The following is an 18,589-nucleotide window of genomic DNA, read 5'->3' as shown; positions in this document are numbered from 1 at the left end:
CCCAGGCATATTTATTTCTAAACAGGATCGACATTAATAAATCTCCTACATATGGGTTGCGCGAATGTTACATTCATTTGGTTAGTTGCGCTCTGAAGCTGTTTTTGAAACCCTTGACAATCAAAGGCGTGAAGATTCTTGATATTTCCAAAAATCTGTTAAACGCGTGCAATCGAAATAATACAATTAAGATCAATTTAAATAGTAACCCCATCCGTAGCTCTCAGGCACAATTGTAAGTAGTTGGAACAATTGCTTATTTATTTCAAATAAATATATTTTAATAGTATACATCACACTCATGCATACACAGACATATGTATGTCTGTGTAGAAAGATTATACAATGTTAGAATACTGCCGTTTAGAAGTGCAGCAGAAATTGCTTGAGTTTTGTAATTTAACCCTTGGATGATGTGGGGCTATTGCTGAATAATACAGCCCACACTCTTGCAATTTTACTTGAACCAACCCATTGCATTTGTTGACAATAATAAACATTTTCTTGAATTTTGCTGCCCAAAAGTTGGTAATCCAATCGACTAAAGTTTTGATGAATCTAGTGGCGTCTCCTCCTTCCGCATGCCTTAAAGGAATCTACTTCCTTAATCTCGCTTTCCTTATCCCCCGCTTCAACAATGACTTCTGAACGTTAATCACCACTGACCAAAAAGCAGCTTGGCAATTTCTTCACCTTGTTATACAGTAGCGTCACTCTGCTGTGGACGTACTTCATTACATTATGGTTGAAAGTAAATTAAGCTATTGGGGCAAAGAATGTGGGCTTAGCATTTTACGAGCTCTGAACCGTGAATTTAAATTGAAAATACTACATGAGGCAAATCAAGTGGACAAAGAAGGTCAAGAAGATAAGCGCAGACCGGATGGTTAGTGAGGGAGCAATTGTCCATTTTGATGGCTCATTAGATTGATTCAGTGAGTATCGAAATCATACTGATAGGTATTCAGTTAAATCTACCTACTACTGATATACGCAGTGTATATGCAATTTCAAGCTGACAGAGCCAAACTTAAGATGCATGTAAATGAAAAGTACGAATACTTTTGTGTTTCGGTGTGTTTGTAACATACATTCGGGAGCTATTTATAGTCAAACTTTATTCTAATTGTATTTACTGAATTAACATTTTAAGAATCTTCATACTGAGGTCACATCTTCTGCATATTGAGAGGATCTATGTGATAATGTTAATGAATTTAAATCATGACTTACAGGATTGATTTTTTTTTTAGGAAAAGGAAGTTGCCAGACTCTTGATAAAAATCAATTGACCCCAACAGTTGGGAGAGATACTGCAATGATAACAGCGGATGTAAGTTCCCAATGACTCTGCTGTTTCCTAGTAACTGATGCCATCAAATCCATGTGTTCCCAAAAACATTAAAGAAAGGAGTCTGCTAAAGGCACGGCATAACCAGTATCTTTGTGGTATCCTGTAGTTAGAACTTAGTCCATATCAATCTATAGAGTCACACAGTAAAGAAAACCACTGTCCCGTCTATTTCTGAGATAGAACTATTTGCCCACCACCAATATAAATGGGGGGAGTCGGTTGTTTATTTAAAGGTGCTCTGTGTCACGGGAAGTGTCTTGTTAGCCAGACTGCTGCCGATATTTAGCAGACGCTATTCCTATCATGTATGTTTAGCTCAGAAGTGTTTACCCGTACACAGAAAAAAATACAACACATCAGGAGCACAGCATGTCAAGACTTCCTTTTGTCAGGCATACCGCAATCCTTATAAGGAATCATATCAATAAACCTGCTGTTATAATAACAGCCAACACGCTTTACCAGCCAATATCGGCACTTTCCAAAGCTGCGATGCCAAGTTGACCACAACCAAACTTACCAACGCTGATCAAAAGAAATTTGAGCTGAGGTAAACTGCTTAAAATCCAGCTCACTCAAGGAATGCTGATATGCTCGTAAAACGATGAATTGCAAAAGAAAGTGAAACGAAAATAAGTGATAAGCACATTATTTCTCAGTAAAAGTTGAAAATAGAAGGACGTTAAATAACATTTTATTAATAATTCTTGACCTTTAAATTAATTTAATTAAATGTTTTTCAAGGCTACAATAGATATTTTATCTACTATTATCTAACAAGGAAAAGTTACAAAATAAATATTTATTGCTTTGAGTCTGTAAAAGACTGGTGATTAAGATTCTCCCTACTTAAAATCAGTCAGGTATGGATGTCTTAAGGTAAGTACATTTAAGTAGAATGCAATTAAAAATTGTTTTCAAAACAGTTAACCCTCAAAGCTAATTTATCAAAATATAGTGACTAAATCTGCAAAAGGCTCATGTGATATTTCAGTTATCTCAACGTTTTTTATTAGTGAAATAATCTTGAAGATATATTTCTACATATGGCGTTTTTTATTTTACATAATCTTCAAGAAAAGACAGGACACATAAAATTAGACATGTTTTCCAAAGACCACAGTACATGTTTTACTTCAGCAAACATAAAATGTCAAAAAGACATGAAAAGTGGCAAGTCTGTTGACAATAAATAATAAATTATTTATAATTTTTGAAGTACACGAACAAACAAATGTTTCTTTCCATAGCTAAAACCGTTGTTGGTAACTGTTTTAACCTTGGAGTATACACATCTTTGGGACAATTCTGGACGGACATGAGTTCACACACAAATCCCACGAAGCTGTGGCAAAAAGAGGTATACCTTGTTGCAATGCTTGAGCTTCTTAATAAAAAAAAAATGAAATATCAGTAGTTGCCTTCATACTTTCATTGCAGGGACTGTAATCTCATGAACCAGCTACATGCTAATGATCTAGGATCCAATAGTCCTTAGTTACAGGTCAACTAAAAGCATTGCAAAAATGCAACTATACCTTTCAGAACTGATCCTATAGGACAGTCACTGAACTACTTAGGCTGTGGTACATTCTGCATGTCACGATTGTCTTTCCAGTCCACCTTTTGCAGATGTATGGGACTCTTCATTTTTTTTGGCAAAGCTGACCCACTGTTGTCGTTTCAAGGCAGCACCATTGAAGATGTTGGGACTATAGTCTCTCCACTGGATCATCTTATCTGTTTGTGTGCAGAACACATTCAAATCACATTTCTCAGAATCTCGAATGTACATCCTTTTCTATATCTTCAAAAATGTCTTTGCATGAAGTCCCAGATGCCTTGGGAGTCTCTTCTATTTGCACTTGTTGCCAGATCCCACTCTAGTGTCTGATTGTCGTCACAGTGTTGCTAGGGTACAACATTGGTTGTTTGAACACAGAGACTTCGTGCAAACGGATGATGGCTGCTTTCTGATCAGACATGGACCAGGTTGCATGAACTTTTTTTAAAAAAAAAAGTGTGGGCCAGAGAGTTTTGAGGGTCCAGGGTTCCTCATGGCTCTCTGTAGGGCTGCACTGAGAGTTCAGGCTCCTCATGCCTCTATAGGACTTGCTACCATGCTGTTTGGTGTGTCAGGGAGTTGGGAGGACATGGACGCTACTTCACTTCCAGTGGAGTTAGAACCTGGCCCTCCCTCTGAAAAATTAACCTGTAAAAATCACAGCAAATCAATGATCTCTGGCCTCTTTAAATGTTGACATTAATCCAAAGTCACATATATCAGAAAATAATGTTCATTAAAACTATATTTTCAACCTTTGTAACTATGGCTGTACAATGATTTGCATTAATTTTATCATTAATGACAATCAAATTACAATAAACAGAAAGCACTTTTTGCCAAGTTACCTTTAAAGTGCAAAATATCTCTAAGTTGAAAACAATGGCAAAGCAAATAATCAAGATCTCATAGTAACACAAGTAGGTCTAGTCGCATTTCCCAGTGCAACATTTAATGGTGTAAAATAGTACATTTTTTCCAAAGTACATAATGAATATTTTGCAGAAATTCATTATTTGTTGTAAAACATCACATATCTATTTAACCTCTTGATTACTGAACTTTCTTCACACTTTGAAGCAAGAGAATGTTTCCTGCCACCAAATAAATATATATGACATCCAAAGTGCAGTGTGTTCCCAACAGAAAAGGCAGGACATTTTTCTGTCATTTGTTTTGAGATACCTTGCAAAGGGGCCAGCACTGGCCTCAAAGAGTTAAACTTAAATGGGTTTACAAAGTTGAAACGTATCATACATTACATGCATACACCTCTATACCAATATTTTTACTTAAGTAACCCAAACATGTTGTCTGTTATGTGCCACAGGGAAGCACAATTTAGGCTATACTTCAATTCAGTATAGTAACTGTGGGTTTGCAATACTTTAAGAAATATAAAACAGCCAGTGTAGCACATTCTAAACAGTTATGTCCAATTATTCAGTGACAAAACTCTACCATCACTGTGATCATATAAAGCTGGACACTTTATAGTCACCTTTACAAAAGAGTTAGGTGAAATAAAGAACCTTCAGCTCGACTTTTCACAGATATTTTCTTAGAAGGCTAGCGACAGGGGTTTCCTTACCATCAGCCCACCCACTTTTAATAACACTAAAACTAAAACTGAAATATACTAACAGCATCCATTTTGTTTCATTTTCATTGGCTGTATTTGAAACGGAAATCTGCTTGTCCCATGGTTTATGTGTCTTGCCTTCAATATTGTGGTGCCCCACACCCTCAATTCCACCCTTCATTAAAATGATCAGTAGTGTTTTGAATTTAAAATATTTGATTTAAAATGCCTAATTGACAATACTTGGAATAAAATGAAAGAAGTGTATGTTTCAAACAACAACAGTCATCATCAGTGTTTAATGTTAAACACAGACTATTTGAATCTGTGGGAGAAAGCAATAAAATTTTTAAATAGATTTTTTTACCCCCTCCCCCCTACTTTCTTGATGGTCATCAAAATGAAAATACTAAGGCTGGCAAAAGAGGGATTCTGCAATTTTTATATCCATGAATTGTCTATATATGGATTGGTGTGTAGCAGGTCCCCTGATTGCAGTGATTTCTGGTGCAGTCTGTATTGTGGTGGTGGTGATGGTGTTCTGCAAGTTGCTGGCACTCACCAGTTGCTGAAATGCAGGCTGCTCTATATCACTCTGCAAAGCGAAATCACTCAAAACTTTCCAAGGCGGCTGGTAACTCTGCACCTCCACTGGGTTGGCTTGCAAACTGCTGTCGTGTCTCTCAGGACTGGCAGCTACCATTGGGGTCCCTGTCATCCCCTGGATATTCTTCAAAAAAGCCAACAGTACTTATTGCTTAATTTTATTGTTACAGTGCACATCCATCACCTTTCTCTCTTTCTTTCTTTCTTATTGTGTTAGCAAAGCATGCATCTCAACAGTCTTCTAATCTGGGTACCTTTAGGGTAACACTTTAAAATTTCCTGTAAGCCACTTTCTGTCACCCAGCAAAAATGCAGCATACAATCTAGGATCTCCTAATGCATGTGGTGGAGTGTTATCCAAACAATTCAAGATGTGTAACAGTAAAATAGGAAATTACAATATCATGCATAAAATGGAGTAGGAAATGCTCATGATGTTGAACAGTGATATAAACAGTGTCATCACCACACAGACCAAGAGTTTGTAATATATTTAAATAAAGACCATTTCTAGTGTTGGAAATGTGACAGTCATTCACTCCCAAAACCATATTTGATCTGGTTAAGGTAACCTACTGCTATTATATTTACAATACAAAAGGTAAAGGGGTTGGACCTAAAATTAATGGCGATAGTTCAAAGATAGATTTCTAAGAATTGTATATTAATCGATCCACTCAACATTTCAAAGCCCACAAAAAAGAAACTACCTTTTCATCTGTATTAGCAATTCCATTAATTTCAAAAATGGTATTCTCAAATTATGGGTACAATATTGCAAAGTAATTCGGAATCACCAAGAATTAGTTAACGTACTGTAAGAAGTGAATTCGAAGGATAGTATTTAACTCAAACATCAGTGTATTTGAAACTGGAAAAGGCTACTGTGGCATTTTTATTACTAGAATTGTATCTTTTATGAAAACGCTCATGTTTTAAACATGATGTGATAGCCAGCAAAGCTTTCAACCGTATGTGTTGCAGTTTGCACGGAAATAGACACGTCTGGTGTCAAAGTTCCCATGAAATTTCAGGAAAACAAAAGTACTTACTGTTTTGTCGTTGGGTTGTTGTTGTTGCAGTTGTTTCATGAGGATGCTCTTTTTTTTGTCCTTACAGCGCTTGTTTTGAAACCAGACTCTAATGACACGGGGGCTCAAGCCTGTCATTTCCACGAGCTGCTCCTTCATGAGCGCGTCGGGCCTTGGGTTGGCAGCATAACAAGTCCGTAACGTGTGGAGCTGCTTCTCGTTCAGAACTGTCCGCACCCGAGTCGTCTTCTCGGGCTGTTTGTGAACGTGCGGCCTCAAAGCTGGTTGTCGGGCAGAAATGGGCTCTGCTGTAGAAACAGGCAACATATCCTAAGTTTATTGAACAGCATAATGGGCAATAGCACATGGTCTAATATTTGTTCTGACAATAACACTACATCTTAAAACTAGCTTGAAGCCTATTAATGGGACTGCGTGAACTGATTTGCAATAAAACCAGGCTGTAGAAAGCAAGTGTAGCTCGAGTTTGTCAGAGAATCTTGCCTTGAATGAAGCATAAGGTCTGAGGTGACAATAAAATCAAATTAAAAGGAGTCTTGGAACTGTCCGACATGACGTCCAAAACTGATTTAACTGCATGAGGTCGAAAAGCCAAAACAAATCAATCTTAAATATCTCTTGTATATGATATATACATTACACAATCTGTATGTGCCAATTAAATTTAAATGAATCAGAAACAATGTTTATAGGTCTGGGTTTCAGGTTCGGTTTCAACAAGACCGCATTCTCCAGTTATCTGAATACTAATTACAATCAAATCCATACAAATACAATCGGATAGAAGCACATTGCTGATATAGACGACTCTGCAGAAGAAGCAAAGCGGTCGGTCATTTGCCGCGTTTGCTATAATCGCCGTTATTGTAGGCAAGTTTGTATTGTAGCAACTTGGTTTTTGCATTATGTTGAGCCAGATTCCACTCTCCATGCAGTCAGATATGTGATGTGATAAACGGGGCTCCCGCAAAGTTTCAAGGGTGTGATCAGAGAATTACAGCGTTTGATGTGTTTATGAAAGGTTCAGTGGACCGTGTAGCAGGTAAAATTAGATTTTCAAAAGTCCTCTCACAATTATGCTTCCCTGAAATATGGTTTTCTGTGAAAGAGTCTAAATGGAAACTAATGGAATAACATTTCCATTATAGAGTACAGTATTTACTTGTAATCAGTCATAAATCAAAATAATTTTTCGTTTATGAAAAGAAACATACTGCGATGCATTTGATAAAATTTAATAAAACGGATATAGTATAAACAGACAACGTAATACATATAGGGGTGGTATCCCTTTAAATAGGTTATTAAAGTTTGCTTTAAAAAAATCAGATTGTGTTGTGATAAATGCAATTCAGCATTATCCGTGGGTGATGTAATTTGATATTTAATGTCAAACATATTACTAGAACAAAGTTATATTTACATAGCATATACATTTGCAGTTCTAAGCAGCTCCGAAATACATCCTGCTATAAAGAACAACAAGGAATCCAGCACGATTGCTGTAAAACAGTAAGATCTAATATTTACAGTGGAATGAAATATCAAATGCGACTGACGCTACTTGAAAAGTCATCAAACATAATTATGCAGGTTTCAAATCGATTCCCTTTCGGAATGCAACGTATTTTAATAAGGACAACATGTATTTCGATTATTTTTTGGCCGGGGAGGAGATCTAAAAAAGGACGGAGCAAAGCCCTACTATAAAAGATTACATCAGATAATCTCTGAGCGATATTAACTGATATAGCAATTCATGAAGACTACTTAAACATATTTGGATTATAGAGGTAATTCTCAGAAATATTCAATCATATCTCAATATCTATGGTTAATGTCTTCATTTGCATAAAAATTAATAGGAATTTGTACTTACAAAGAAACTGCAATCTACACTGATATAACACGCTGTTACTATAAATGATTCTGCCATAATATTTGAACTGTATAATGTTCAATTGTCCCCTGCAGATTCAGGGAAATCTTTTTTAAATTGTGTATATGACGATGGTTCCAGATAAACCCGTGTGAATAGCAACTGGAGCATTTATAAGTAAAAGTAGGTTTCTTCAAAGCTTGTATCGCGAACTACTGACAATTAAAACAGTTCAACTTGAAACACAAGGGTAACCGGAGACTGTTCTTCGCCCACCTCCTCCCCACCCCCACCCCCCCAAAAAAGTTTTAAAACTAGTTCAGATATTTAACATGCAAGGACAGCATGTTCAGATTCATATTCCCTACATTGGTTGTTTGTAATTTATCCTGAATGCCATCAAACATAAAATATACAATTGGATACAAAATGTATGGCACACGGAAAGCATGCAATTGCAGAGTGTTTCGCCTGTGCAGAGCCCCGTTGTCAAGATTCAAACCACACATTCCGGCCTGTAGTGAAACATTTCAGTAAAACATTCAGAAATTCAAAATTTTAACTCTACAACACGAAACCTTTTACGGTTGTACATCGTTAACATGTTTTTAAAAAGTTCAAAACGTTGCATTGAAGTACGAGACGGTATAAAATAGCTGTTTTCATTACATGACGTATGGATGGACTCTAACATAAAACCAAGTTTTGAAAGCGTACATACCCGCCATCTGTAGGGGTCTGTTGCCATGCATGGGGCTGAGGGGGTCTGGACCGACCGAAGCTCGCTCGACAACATCGTGATCAGCCCGGCAGAAGAGTCCGTCTTCCCGCAATGCGAATTCATCACCCGGGATGAGCTGGCGACTGCACGCCACACAGCGGAAGCAGTCGATGTGATACACCTTACTGCGAGCTCTCATCACAAAGTCATTCTTACTGAATCCTATATTACACTTCGCACATTTAGTTCCGTACAATCTGCAAGTCAAAAAAGCATCAAAGACATTTACTAAAGGGTCAAAAGTATGTTATAAACTTTAATACAACGAGATAAGGTGATTCTAGAGTCAACACATTACTTCTGAATTGATTCTGCAGTTTCTTACCATAACACAGAAATGTAAAATGGACCAAATTATACTTCATATTAATCGGAACGTAAAATATATTTCTGTTCATTTTAATCCTAAACATGTCCGCTAAACAGTGATACAATTCTACATAATGTCAAAGTTAAAAAAAACATTGAACCATACACTCCATAATCCACAAGTATAAAGCGACTTGGCATACTGTCCAAGGTGAAGTTTATTAACAGTTTTTCAGATAATGTACATTCATTACAATGTAGCATGATTTTTAATCGGTGCATATTGTGCCGTCCTATTTGATATCATAAAACCGATTTTCATTTTTTATCCAAACTCATTTTTTTAAAAATTCAAACTAAAAATTTCATTTTGGAACATTCATTAGCAAAAGTCACTGTTTTAAGAATCAGTATTCCAATCGGTGACAGGGTATTTTAATGTGTTTTTAGTGTACAACAATCGTATTTATTTTACACTTTATTCTCTCAGTTTGGTAGAAGATATTATAAAGTGTTTTTAAATTAACTGTATAAGTCGTACAAATCGATACACAGCTTGCGCGCAATATATTGCACTGGAAGTTTTGATACTGTTCGAAAATTGCTAGGTTGTGGATGAGCCCATTGTGTTCCATTAATTCTCCATTTGATAGAGCTCACTGGAACTGATTTGCACTTTCAGTTCACATGCCTCATTTCTATCCACATTTACAAACATTCGGAAATACACAGACTAAACTGGTGGCAGCGATTGTTTTTAACGAATTGCTGTCACTCGTAAACATTTAAACAACTGTTCTAGTGATAAACGTTTTTAAAGCTCAGATTTGTGGATAGCAGGACCAGGAGAGGCAAGATTCATATATTCTCAGCACACAGATTTTTGTGCCCACTAAAGGAAGCAGTTGCATTATCTAAATATGTCAATTGTTTGCTGCCAAATAATGGGCAATTTGATCTCGTCTACTCGCCAGTTGAGATAAGATAAGGTAAAACAGATAGGAATAAAGCCATTGAAGGGTTAATACGGGGTTGTTGAAGGGGGGGGGGGGGTCATTTAGAGACAGCGGAAGGACAGCATAGGTGAATAGAACTGGAATATTATCTTTAAAAAAAAAATCTTCACTCACCGAATATAGTCTCTCTTGCAGTATGTTTTGCCATCTCTAACGAAGCAGGTACATGTTTCGTCCAAATACTGATTACACTCTGCACATTTTAGACAAGCGGCATGCCATTCCAGATCCGGAGAAACTCGAAGAATATACTGGTCGTGAATCTGATTCCCACAACCAACACACAGTGAAATAAGGCGTTTTTCTGTAAATTGATATGAAAATGGTGCCATGAAACCGATCAAAGGGCTTGGCTCCTTCTATCAGAGATATATTCGACTATAGTTTGTTTGATATAGCTGTTACATTTACTGGATAGATCTAAAGATATATTTCAGGCTGTTTTGTAACACTATGGAGTCCAAAATAAAAGGGTAAAATAATTGGAATACAAAAAATGTATATTTTAGTACTAAGCGACTTACTTAATACTCTAAATCAGGAAATGAACTTTCATTTTTGTCTTAGCATTTTCACACTGTTTTCAGCAAAAACGCGTGCAGGGGTAGGTTTGTGAATTCATTTTTAAGAATCTTTAGAAGCATGCAAAACTTTTTTTTTCCAAAACTGCGTGCTAAACATATAAAAGTTTAGAAAACATTCCAGAATGAGTCCATGCATTATACTATTTCAATCAGAATATTATAAGCAGAAAAAGTTCAATTAATCTGCAGCATCAAATTTTGCTTATCTTAGCAGAGATCCTGAATAATCAGATGTATGGATCTAATGCATCTCACAAGACTCTGAAACAAGTAATCCAAATGTTCAAAAATTGTTCAGCACGCTTTACTGCAACTCTACCCTGCTACAAAGCTGTTATGTTCACACGTATCGCCAGTGGTGGGAATACATTTAACAATGTAGACTCAATGCAAGACGTTTCATCTTTTACCTGAACCTGGATACAGTGCTGTACAACATACAAAATAAACCCAAATGCTCGACGGCATAATTAATGTTCAAGAGCAATGCAAGTCAGAGGTAACAGCAAAGCTACAGCTACAGGAGTTGACCTGCGAAACTAATCAACTCCTAGCACCTGAATCCGATCCTCGAAATGCAACAGCAATGAAGAAAACTTACTTTTGGGTGGATCTCCCATGTCTCCCATTTCTTGTTATTGTGTAAAAGTTTTTTTTTTGTTTTTTTTTCCTTGGATTTTTTGGGAGGTGGAGTGGGGGCGGGAGGAGGGGGGGTTCAGGGAGTCCTTGGTTATATCCACAGAGTAGGGCCGGTTAAGAGGAGTGCGGTCGTTGCGGCTTGTTGCTGCCAGACACTGGGGATGGGGTTGTGCAGAAAGGCAGTGTATGCAGTCCAGCCGCTCATGCTCACTGCTCCTTATCTCTCACACACTCTGCCTGCGCTTCCTCGAACTCCTCGCCATTGGCCTGACGTAGAGCGCGCCTGACGTCAGACGCACGCCGGCTCCCTCCGTTTCCCCCTCCCCCTTTCCTGTCGGCCTCCCCCCACCCCCCGCCACCACCCCCCCCCCCCCCCCCACCCCCCAACGCGCTGATTGGCCCAGTGCTCGACCCGGGCAGCACCAGCTGTTTGCATTGTCTTGCCTCAGCGGCTGCCAGTGTGTGTACATGCACTGGGCTCCAGGGCTGCAGCAGCGTCCTATCGCATAACCTTTGGGCCTTTCAGCTTTCTCCTTTCCTGCCCCGACTTTTTCTTTTGCTCCCTTTTCCCTCCTCTTTCTCGATTTACTTCGCCTGTGATCCCTGATCTGTTCTTTCTGCAGTGCTCCCTCCATTCTTTGAAAGTTCCCGTTCTGAGTGTTTGGCCATCGTCTCCTGCAGTGCACCGATTCATGCAGCAGCACAGCACCTGTATATGTAAATAGGTGGTGGGATGGAGGAGTTGGGTAGTGTTTGAGCTTTGGATATAAGCTTTCAGTATAACTTAAAGATTCAACATTATTGTTATTTTAGATTTGTTTAAATTGTAGTCAAACTTTTCCCAGTCATGGGTAATTGGAGTCTGAACTCATTTGCCTGAGGAAAATCCATTCTAGAACGCGGTTTTCCAGCGTAACAACCCTTGAGAGATGGAAATTTTGTTTTCAAAACGTATGTTTTACAAAATCGTGTTTTTAGGAATGTAGGTAGGATTACGAATTAGTTACAATAAGCATAGAATTAGCTGCATTTTTCATCGTTTTTATGCGTTACGCTGAGGTGTTTAGTGAAGTGCAGGGCAAGGTCAGTGTGCGGCAGAGACAAGCCAGCTCCCCTAAATACTGCGATACTGCTTCCAATGCAGACACAGTATAAGTCGAAACAATAAAATGCGACTATACTGTTTTCAATTGACTGTTTTACGACTATATATTTCTTGAATAAATAAATGCGAGGGCAGCATATGCAGCTTGTTATACGCAGGGTTTCCACTGGACAAGTTTATAGTGAAACACTCAGTGTAGATAATCCATTGTCTTAATTCTTTTCTGGAGAAGGCTGTGGAGAGTACTTCGGAACAAGAATGCGATGTGCAGCATAATAACTGATCAATTCTCTCGAGTTTGCACATCTGAGATTTTCCAATCTGTTAAGTGCCACGTGTAAGAAAAATGCAGTAAAACCAAGGTAAGAAAACTGGCATCTAACTGCAGATTATTGCTACTCCATACTTTTCTATAGTTTCTTTCAAAGGCGAAAATACTGTTTAATGAAAAACACTAAAAATAATAGGAAAATACTTTGCAAGAGAAATACTGCTTCTAAAATATGAAGGTGTAGGAATTTTAGCTTTGAAATTCATTCCTGGAATACGCACAAAGCACCTCGATAAGAGCACGTTTGATTGAAAGGATACCAAGGGTGCCATTGAGTCTGAATATATGAATAAATAATTTACTGATATCCGCGATTTAGCAATTCAGAATTCGTGTAGAGGCTGGAATAGTGTTCTATAACAAAACGGTCCGGCGTGTCCACAACATAGCATGCTAATTTTTACATTTCAACACACAAGTTTCAAATGCTCTTCCAGGCAGGATATGATCAACCTCGGGATCTGCGCATTTGACCGCCCTAACTAAATACCAAGAGAGCGGAAGTATTGCCGAAACCCTTTAAACCGAATGGACAGCTGCAATTCTCTGCACATTTGGATAATGCTATGACCTTTCTAATATATGTGAATGATTTGGCCCTCAAATCGTCCGTTTTATTGAGAGCACTTTCACGCTTTTATGCAAGCACCGAATAGTCCGCTTTATCAGACGAAAATCAGGGATATTTCTCCAGCACCTTTCATACTTGGCTTGTGAGGCCACATGCCGCTCCTACTAATGCTGTACCGGTGTGCACACTTATTTGTGCGTGATGTACAAGACAGACTAACCCGCAAACAGTCCATGAGTGAATAACGAAAATACTCCGCGAAATCCTGTCAGCAAAGACGAGTTACGCTTAAACCTCATCGCAGCTAAGATGCCAGTAAAAAGAGACCCACAACAAAAATACGGAGCTGAAAACAGAAACAGGCTGAAGCGCTGGACTCTAAACTGTCCATCTGTGCATCATCTGCTCTTGAAATATAAACACTTCTAACGAGCTTTAACTTTGATTGCCTTTTATACAATATCAACAATGCACATTCGAATAAACTTAATTACCCAAGGCTTTTTAGATATGAGCTAGCGATTCGGGAGGAACACACGTGGGTCGCACGAGCGGGTGAAACCAGTGCGTTTTCGATGTTTCAGCTGTGCGTAAACCTAATACGTAATTACAAAGAATAATTGCTGATAATAGTCCTAAACTGACAAATAAACACGTGGTTTAGCGGAAACCTATAGTGACAGACCGCAGTTCAGTGAGGAAGAAAACAAAGCATTTAACAGTTTGTCCGCTGTCACATTGCAGCAAATTGTCCGAAAAGCCTGCGCTTTAAAGCCAGTCTCCCTTTCCCAATGATGGACTTGTCAATTTCAGATCAGTTTCCTATTCAAAATCAACCAGCCAACCCGTAATTGCTACTCAGTCAGAATTAGAAACGGGAGTCGTTAGTAATTATGTTCCTGCAAGCAAATTAACTTATTTCAAAAATGAAACACACTAGTTAGAAAATACCAACATATGAGAATTCTTGAATTCAGTTTCCTTTAAATTTACATTTCTTCGAGGTGTCACAAAAATACAATCTGGGGCATTACACTGATTGTACGCAGATTAGGACATTTAAAGTATAATCATGCCTAACGATAGCATCAGATATTGTGACACCGAAGCATTAGTTTGGAATGCATATTATTCTGGACCAAACGACATACACCTCAGCGTTATTTGCCTTACGCCAGTTTACGAAAGCACCAATGGACTGCAGTCATGACGTTATAAACCAGGACTGTAGCACATTCATTCGTTCCTAAATTTACAAATTGACCAAAGACGTTAGATTTCTGAAAGTATTCTGGCATGAGGAATGCTCCATTGAAGCACCCTTTGAGCGCTCGTCCGTTTAATTTTAACTTAACAAGGGGATATCCTTTTGCAACATCCATCATTTGGATAAGGATAGCATTTCCACTCGCCCATTCACGCAGGGATTTGCATATATTAATTGTTTGAACATACATGTTATTTTATTGACAGTCCCAAACTGCTGATGTCACCTGTGAAGCACATTCAGCAGTTTATCGCTATTAGTTCCATAGTTTAATTAGTTCTATATTTTAACGTACTTTATGCCAATTTAATTTCATTCGGTAAATTAATATAAACTCGAGAACTAAATATGTGGTCTAAATGATTAACGACAAATGCTTTAAATTTATTGTTCAAGCTCTAATGCTGAATGCTTTGAAATCGTGAGTGCATTTATGTTGTTCTGGCTGATCTCACGATTGTATCGTTGCTAACTTTCAACCATTCTGCTCACATAATCTGTGGAGCTCATAATATTATCCAATGGAACAGTTCACATGAAAAGAGGGGAACGATTTTATGGTGGCAATACGTTTTACTGAAGATTACAGCTTTTGGACTTTAGTAATGTATGTTTTGATAATGGCTGACAGATCGTTTAGTGTGAATTTTGCTGGTAAACTTCATGTTGTAATTAATTTAAACATTTCCACAAAATGCCATATATATTCTAGCTGCACAAGCAGATCTGTGACGCATATCGCACTGTTGTGTGTGTGTAGGGGAGGTGATGGTACGTAAAAACATACGAATTAAGAGCAGGAGTAGGCCACTCGGCCCGTCGAGCCTGCTCTGCCATTCAATGTTCATGGCTGAACTGATTATTCCACATTTCCACCTACCCCCGATAATCTTTCACCCCCTTGCTTATCAATCTATCTACCACTGCCTTAAAATATTCAAAGACTCTGCTTCCACCACCTTTTGAGGAAGAGAATGCCAAAGAATCACCACCCTCTGAGAGAAAAAAATTCTTCTCATCTCTGTCTTAAATGGGTGACCTCTTATTTTTAAACAGTGACCCCTGGTTCTAGATTCTTCCACAAGGGGGGGGGGGGGGGGGAGGAAACATCCTTTCCACATCCACCCCATCAAGACCCTTCAGGATCTTGTTTCAATCAACTCACCACTTACTCTTCTAAATTCTAGCGGATATAAGCCTAGCCTGTCCAATTTTTCCACATAAGACAGCCTGCTCATTCCAAGTATTAGTCTAGTAAACCTTCTTTGAACTGCCTCCAATGTATTTACATCCTTCCTTCAATAAGGAGACCAGTACTGTACACAGTACTCCAGCTGTGGCCTCACCAATGCCCTGTATAGCTCCCTACTTTTGTATTCGATTCCCCTTACAATAAACAATAACATTCTATTAGCTTTTCAAGCAAATGCTGAACCTGCCTACTAACCTTTTGTAATTCATGCAATAGGACACCAAGATCCCTCTGCATCTCAGAGCTCTGCAATCTCTCACCTTTTAGATAATATGCTTTTTTATTCTTCCCGCCGAAGTGGACAATTTCACACTTTCCCACATTATACTCCATTTGCCAGGCCTTTGCCCACTCACTTAACCTATCAATATTGCTATGTAGCCCCCCCTTATGTCCTCTTCACAAGTTACTTTCCAACCTATCTTTTTGTCAAACCCCTCGCTATCACAATAAACCCACCATGATCTATTTGATGAAAGAGGCACGGTGGGATCGAGTCCTGCCCTAAAATATCCCAGAAATCTAGCTATACAAATGATATAATTGATTCATGATTTAGCGTGCCCTCATATTTGTTTGATAAATTGTCTGTGTTTCAATATACAAACTAACTTGTTTTGCTAGCAAGGTGGGTAATTTGCGCAAATTATAGCCGAGTGTGTGCGCGCGCCAAAATTGCGTCGGGGGTGGGGTCCTCAAGCAACCACCTTATCATGTGGGCACGTTTCTAATACTTGATTCCGTTTCTGACTACGAGGCAACTACGAGGCACGTGTTGTAAAATAAACAACACTCTATTTGCATGTCATATGATCATATTAATATATCAGCAAGACTGATATAGGATTGACTCGCATGCGCTATGAATCCGAATTGGAAATCGGTCAGACAAATGTTTGAAGAAAGCTTAAGTTTCACGATGTGGCGTGGAAATTTCATCCAGTGAACGTACACAAAACCTTGTCCTCGACCAAACCATAATAACTCACAGGGCATCAAAAGCAAGCAACGGTGCAAGTTCTGGGATACACACCCATGTTTGCTTGCACGAAGGAAAATACACTCAGACGAATTCTCTTGATCGATTTCCAATAAGCGTGTTCAGATGATTGCAGCAGTTAAGTCCATATACTTGCCAACAATTGCACTAACAACTATCTAATACTTAAATACCAGCTGAGGGTCGCTAGGATGCTCAGATAACCCCAACCCGCAGTTATAAATATGATTTTCTTACCATTATTTTACAGTAACATTACGTCATCCCTTGCTGTAAGTGTCCCATTAGAATTTATTTTATTTCAAACATTCTTTACATTCCATTGCAATAAGCTGCCTATGTGTGGCCCCTTTTAATTCTACACAGAGATACTTGGTTTTATCGTTTTACTTCTGAAATGTATCTAATTAAGCTCTAAATGACATATCTAAATTGAAAAGGAATGCTATAGGTTTAACCACACTCTGGTATCTGTGTTGGAGCATGTAAGTGGAGATGGCATTTATCTTAATATTCAACCAATTCTTTTATTCGCTTATTTGTTTATACTTTTAGGAAGGAGGGAGTAACGGACTATGTCTGAAACACTTGCGTCTGTAGAAATCATTCGTGTAAGGCCCAGCCAAACATATGTTGGTGGTTCTCATTTTTAAAACGATATATTATATGTATACAATTAGAGAAGGCTGGAAAGGCAAGCTGAATATTTCTGTTTTTCTGCCCTGTAACTTTGGCTGTCTACTTTTCTACTTTCCTCTTTGTGGTTCGTGACATTTTTGCATTTTAAAAATTAAGAACGAGTTGCACACTATGCTTTCCTCGGATCACGCTCAGTTTCAGGCTGCACATTAGGTTTGCTGGTGTTCAGTTTTTGGAACAGAGTAATTAAATATAATCTTCTTCCTGTTCAATTAAGTCCTTTCAGGGCGTCTCAGACAGAGGAGAATATATTCGTTCCCATTTAAAGCCTACACGCATTGAAAATGATATAATTTGCGTAGGGGAGTTGATTTATCCCAGATAACTATGCTTTTGGACAGTGAAGCTTTTTAAAAATTATGATTTGTGTTTATCAATCCATGTGTCGGTCTGTATGTGTTGTTGTGCATACTAACTCTCCCGCTGGGCATGGTAATTGCACTAATTTTGATCTGTCTGAATATCGGGCTGTATATGTAGCTGAGATTGGAGTTGAAAGTGTTAGAGTGGAATTAAAGTGTGAAGGTCTCGGCTCCAATGTGTCAGGAATCCCATGAGGAACGAGGGGTCGCCAAATCAGCTTAGACAGTATTTGGATTTTTTGGGGGTAGATCTCTCTGTCTCTCTCTTTTCAGCTATATCTCTCCCGCCCCCCGCTAACATCGACCGACGGTTTCACTGAACATAAAACATAAAATTCGTCATTCTTTTGGAGGGGGAGGGGGGATCGGGCTAGTTTCCTTCTCCAACCGCTAGAAGCTATAGCAAATCGCGCGAGTATAGCACAACCAAATGATCAATAGGCTTTCACCACATGACATCAGAGGGTCAGATCGGCTTTTTGCGCAATACGGAAGAGTTTTAACCGTTAATCGTCAACAATAAAGCTTTGTAAGTATTATGCATATGTCAAGTGTATGCCTTGATCAAACAATGTTAGTTTCATATATGATACGAAGAAATGACGACACTTGTCCCCATGACCCTGTTTATATATT

The 18,589-nt window shown here is 38.4% G+C and overlaps 1 protein-coding gene across 2 annotated transcripts; it reads right to left on the bottom strand.

The window, feature by feature from the left end:
• Positions 1–3,298: 3,298 nt before the first annotated feature.
• On the bottom strand, positions 3,299–11,433 carry LOC137381375 (insulin gene enhancer protein ISL-1). 2 transcript variants are annotated; one of them, XM_068053984.1, is made up of 6 exons: positions 11,329–11,433; positions 10,258–10,447; positions 8,759–9,015; positions 6,159–6,445; positions 5,063–5,230; positions 3,299–3,566 (listed from the first exon to the last, which is right to left on the bottom strand). In XM_068053984.1, the coding sequence occupies exons 1-6, from the start codon at positions 11,354–11,356 to the stop codon at positions 3,450–3,452; spliced, it is 1,047 nt and encodes a 348-aa protein (XP_067910085.1). In that variant the 5' UTR covers positions 11,357–11,433; the 3' UTR covers positions 3,299–3,449. The 2 variants fall into 2 exon arrangements, with proteins under 2 accessions (XP_067910085.1, XP_067909993.1); XM_068053892.1 differs by lacking the exon at positions 3,299–3,566 and having other exon boundaries at positions 4,905–5,230.
• Between the last annotated feature and the right edge of the window lie 7,156 nt (positions 11,434–18,589).

Source organism: Heterodontus francisci, chromosome 1 (assembly GCF_036365525.1).
Source record: "Heterodontus francisci isolate sHetFra1 chromosome 1, sHetFra1.hap1, whole genome shotgun sequence".
Classification (NCBI taxonomy): domain Eukaryota; kingdom Metazoa; phylum Chordata; class Chondrichthyes; order Heterodontiformes; family Heterodontidae; genus Heterodontus; species Heterodontus francisci.
This window is presented reverse-complemented; position numbering and strand designations above follow the sequence as displayed.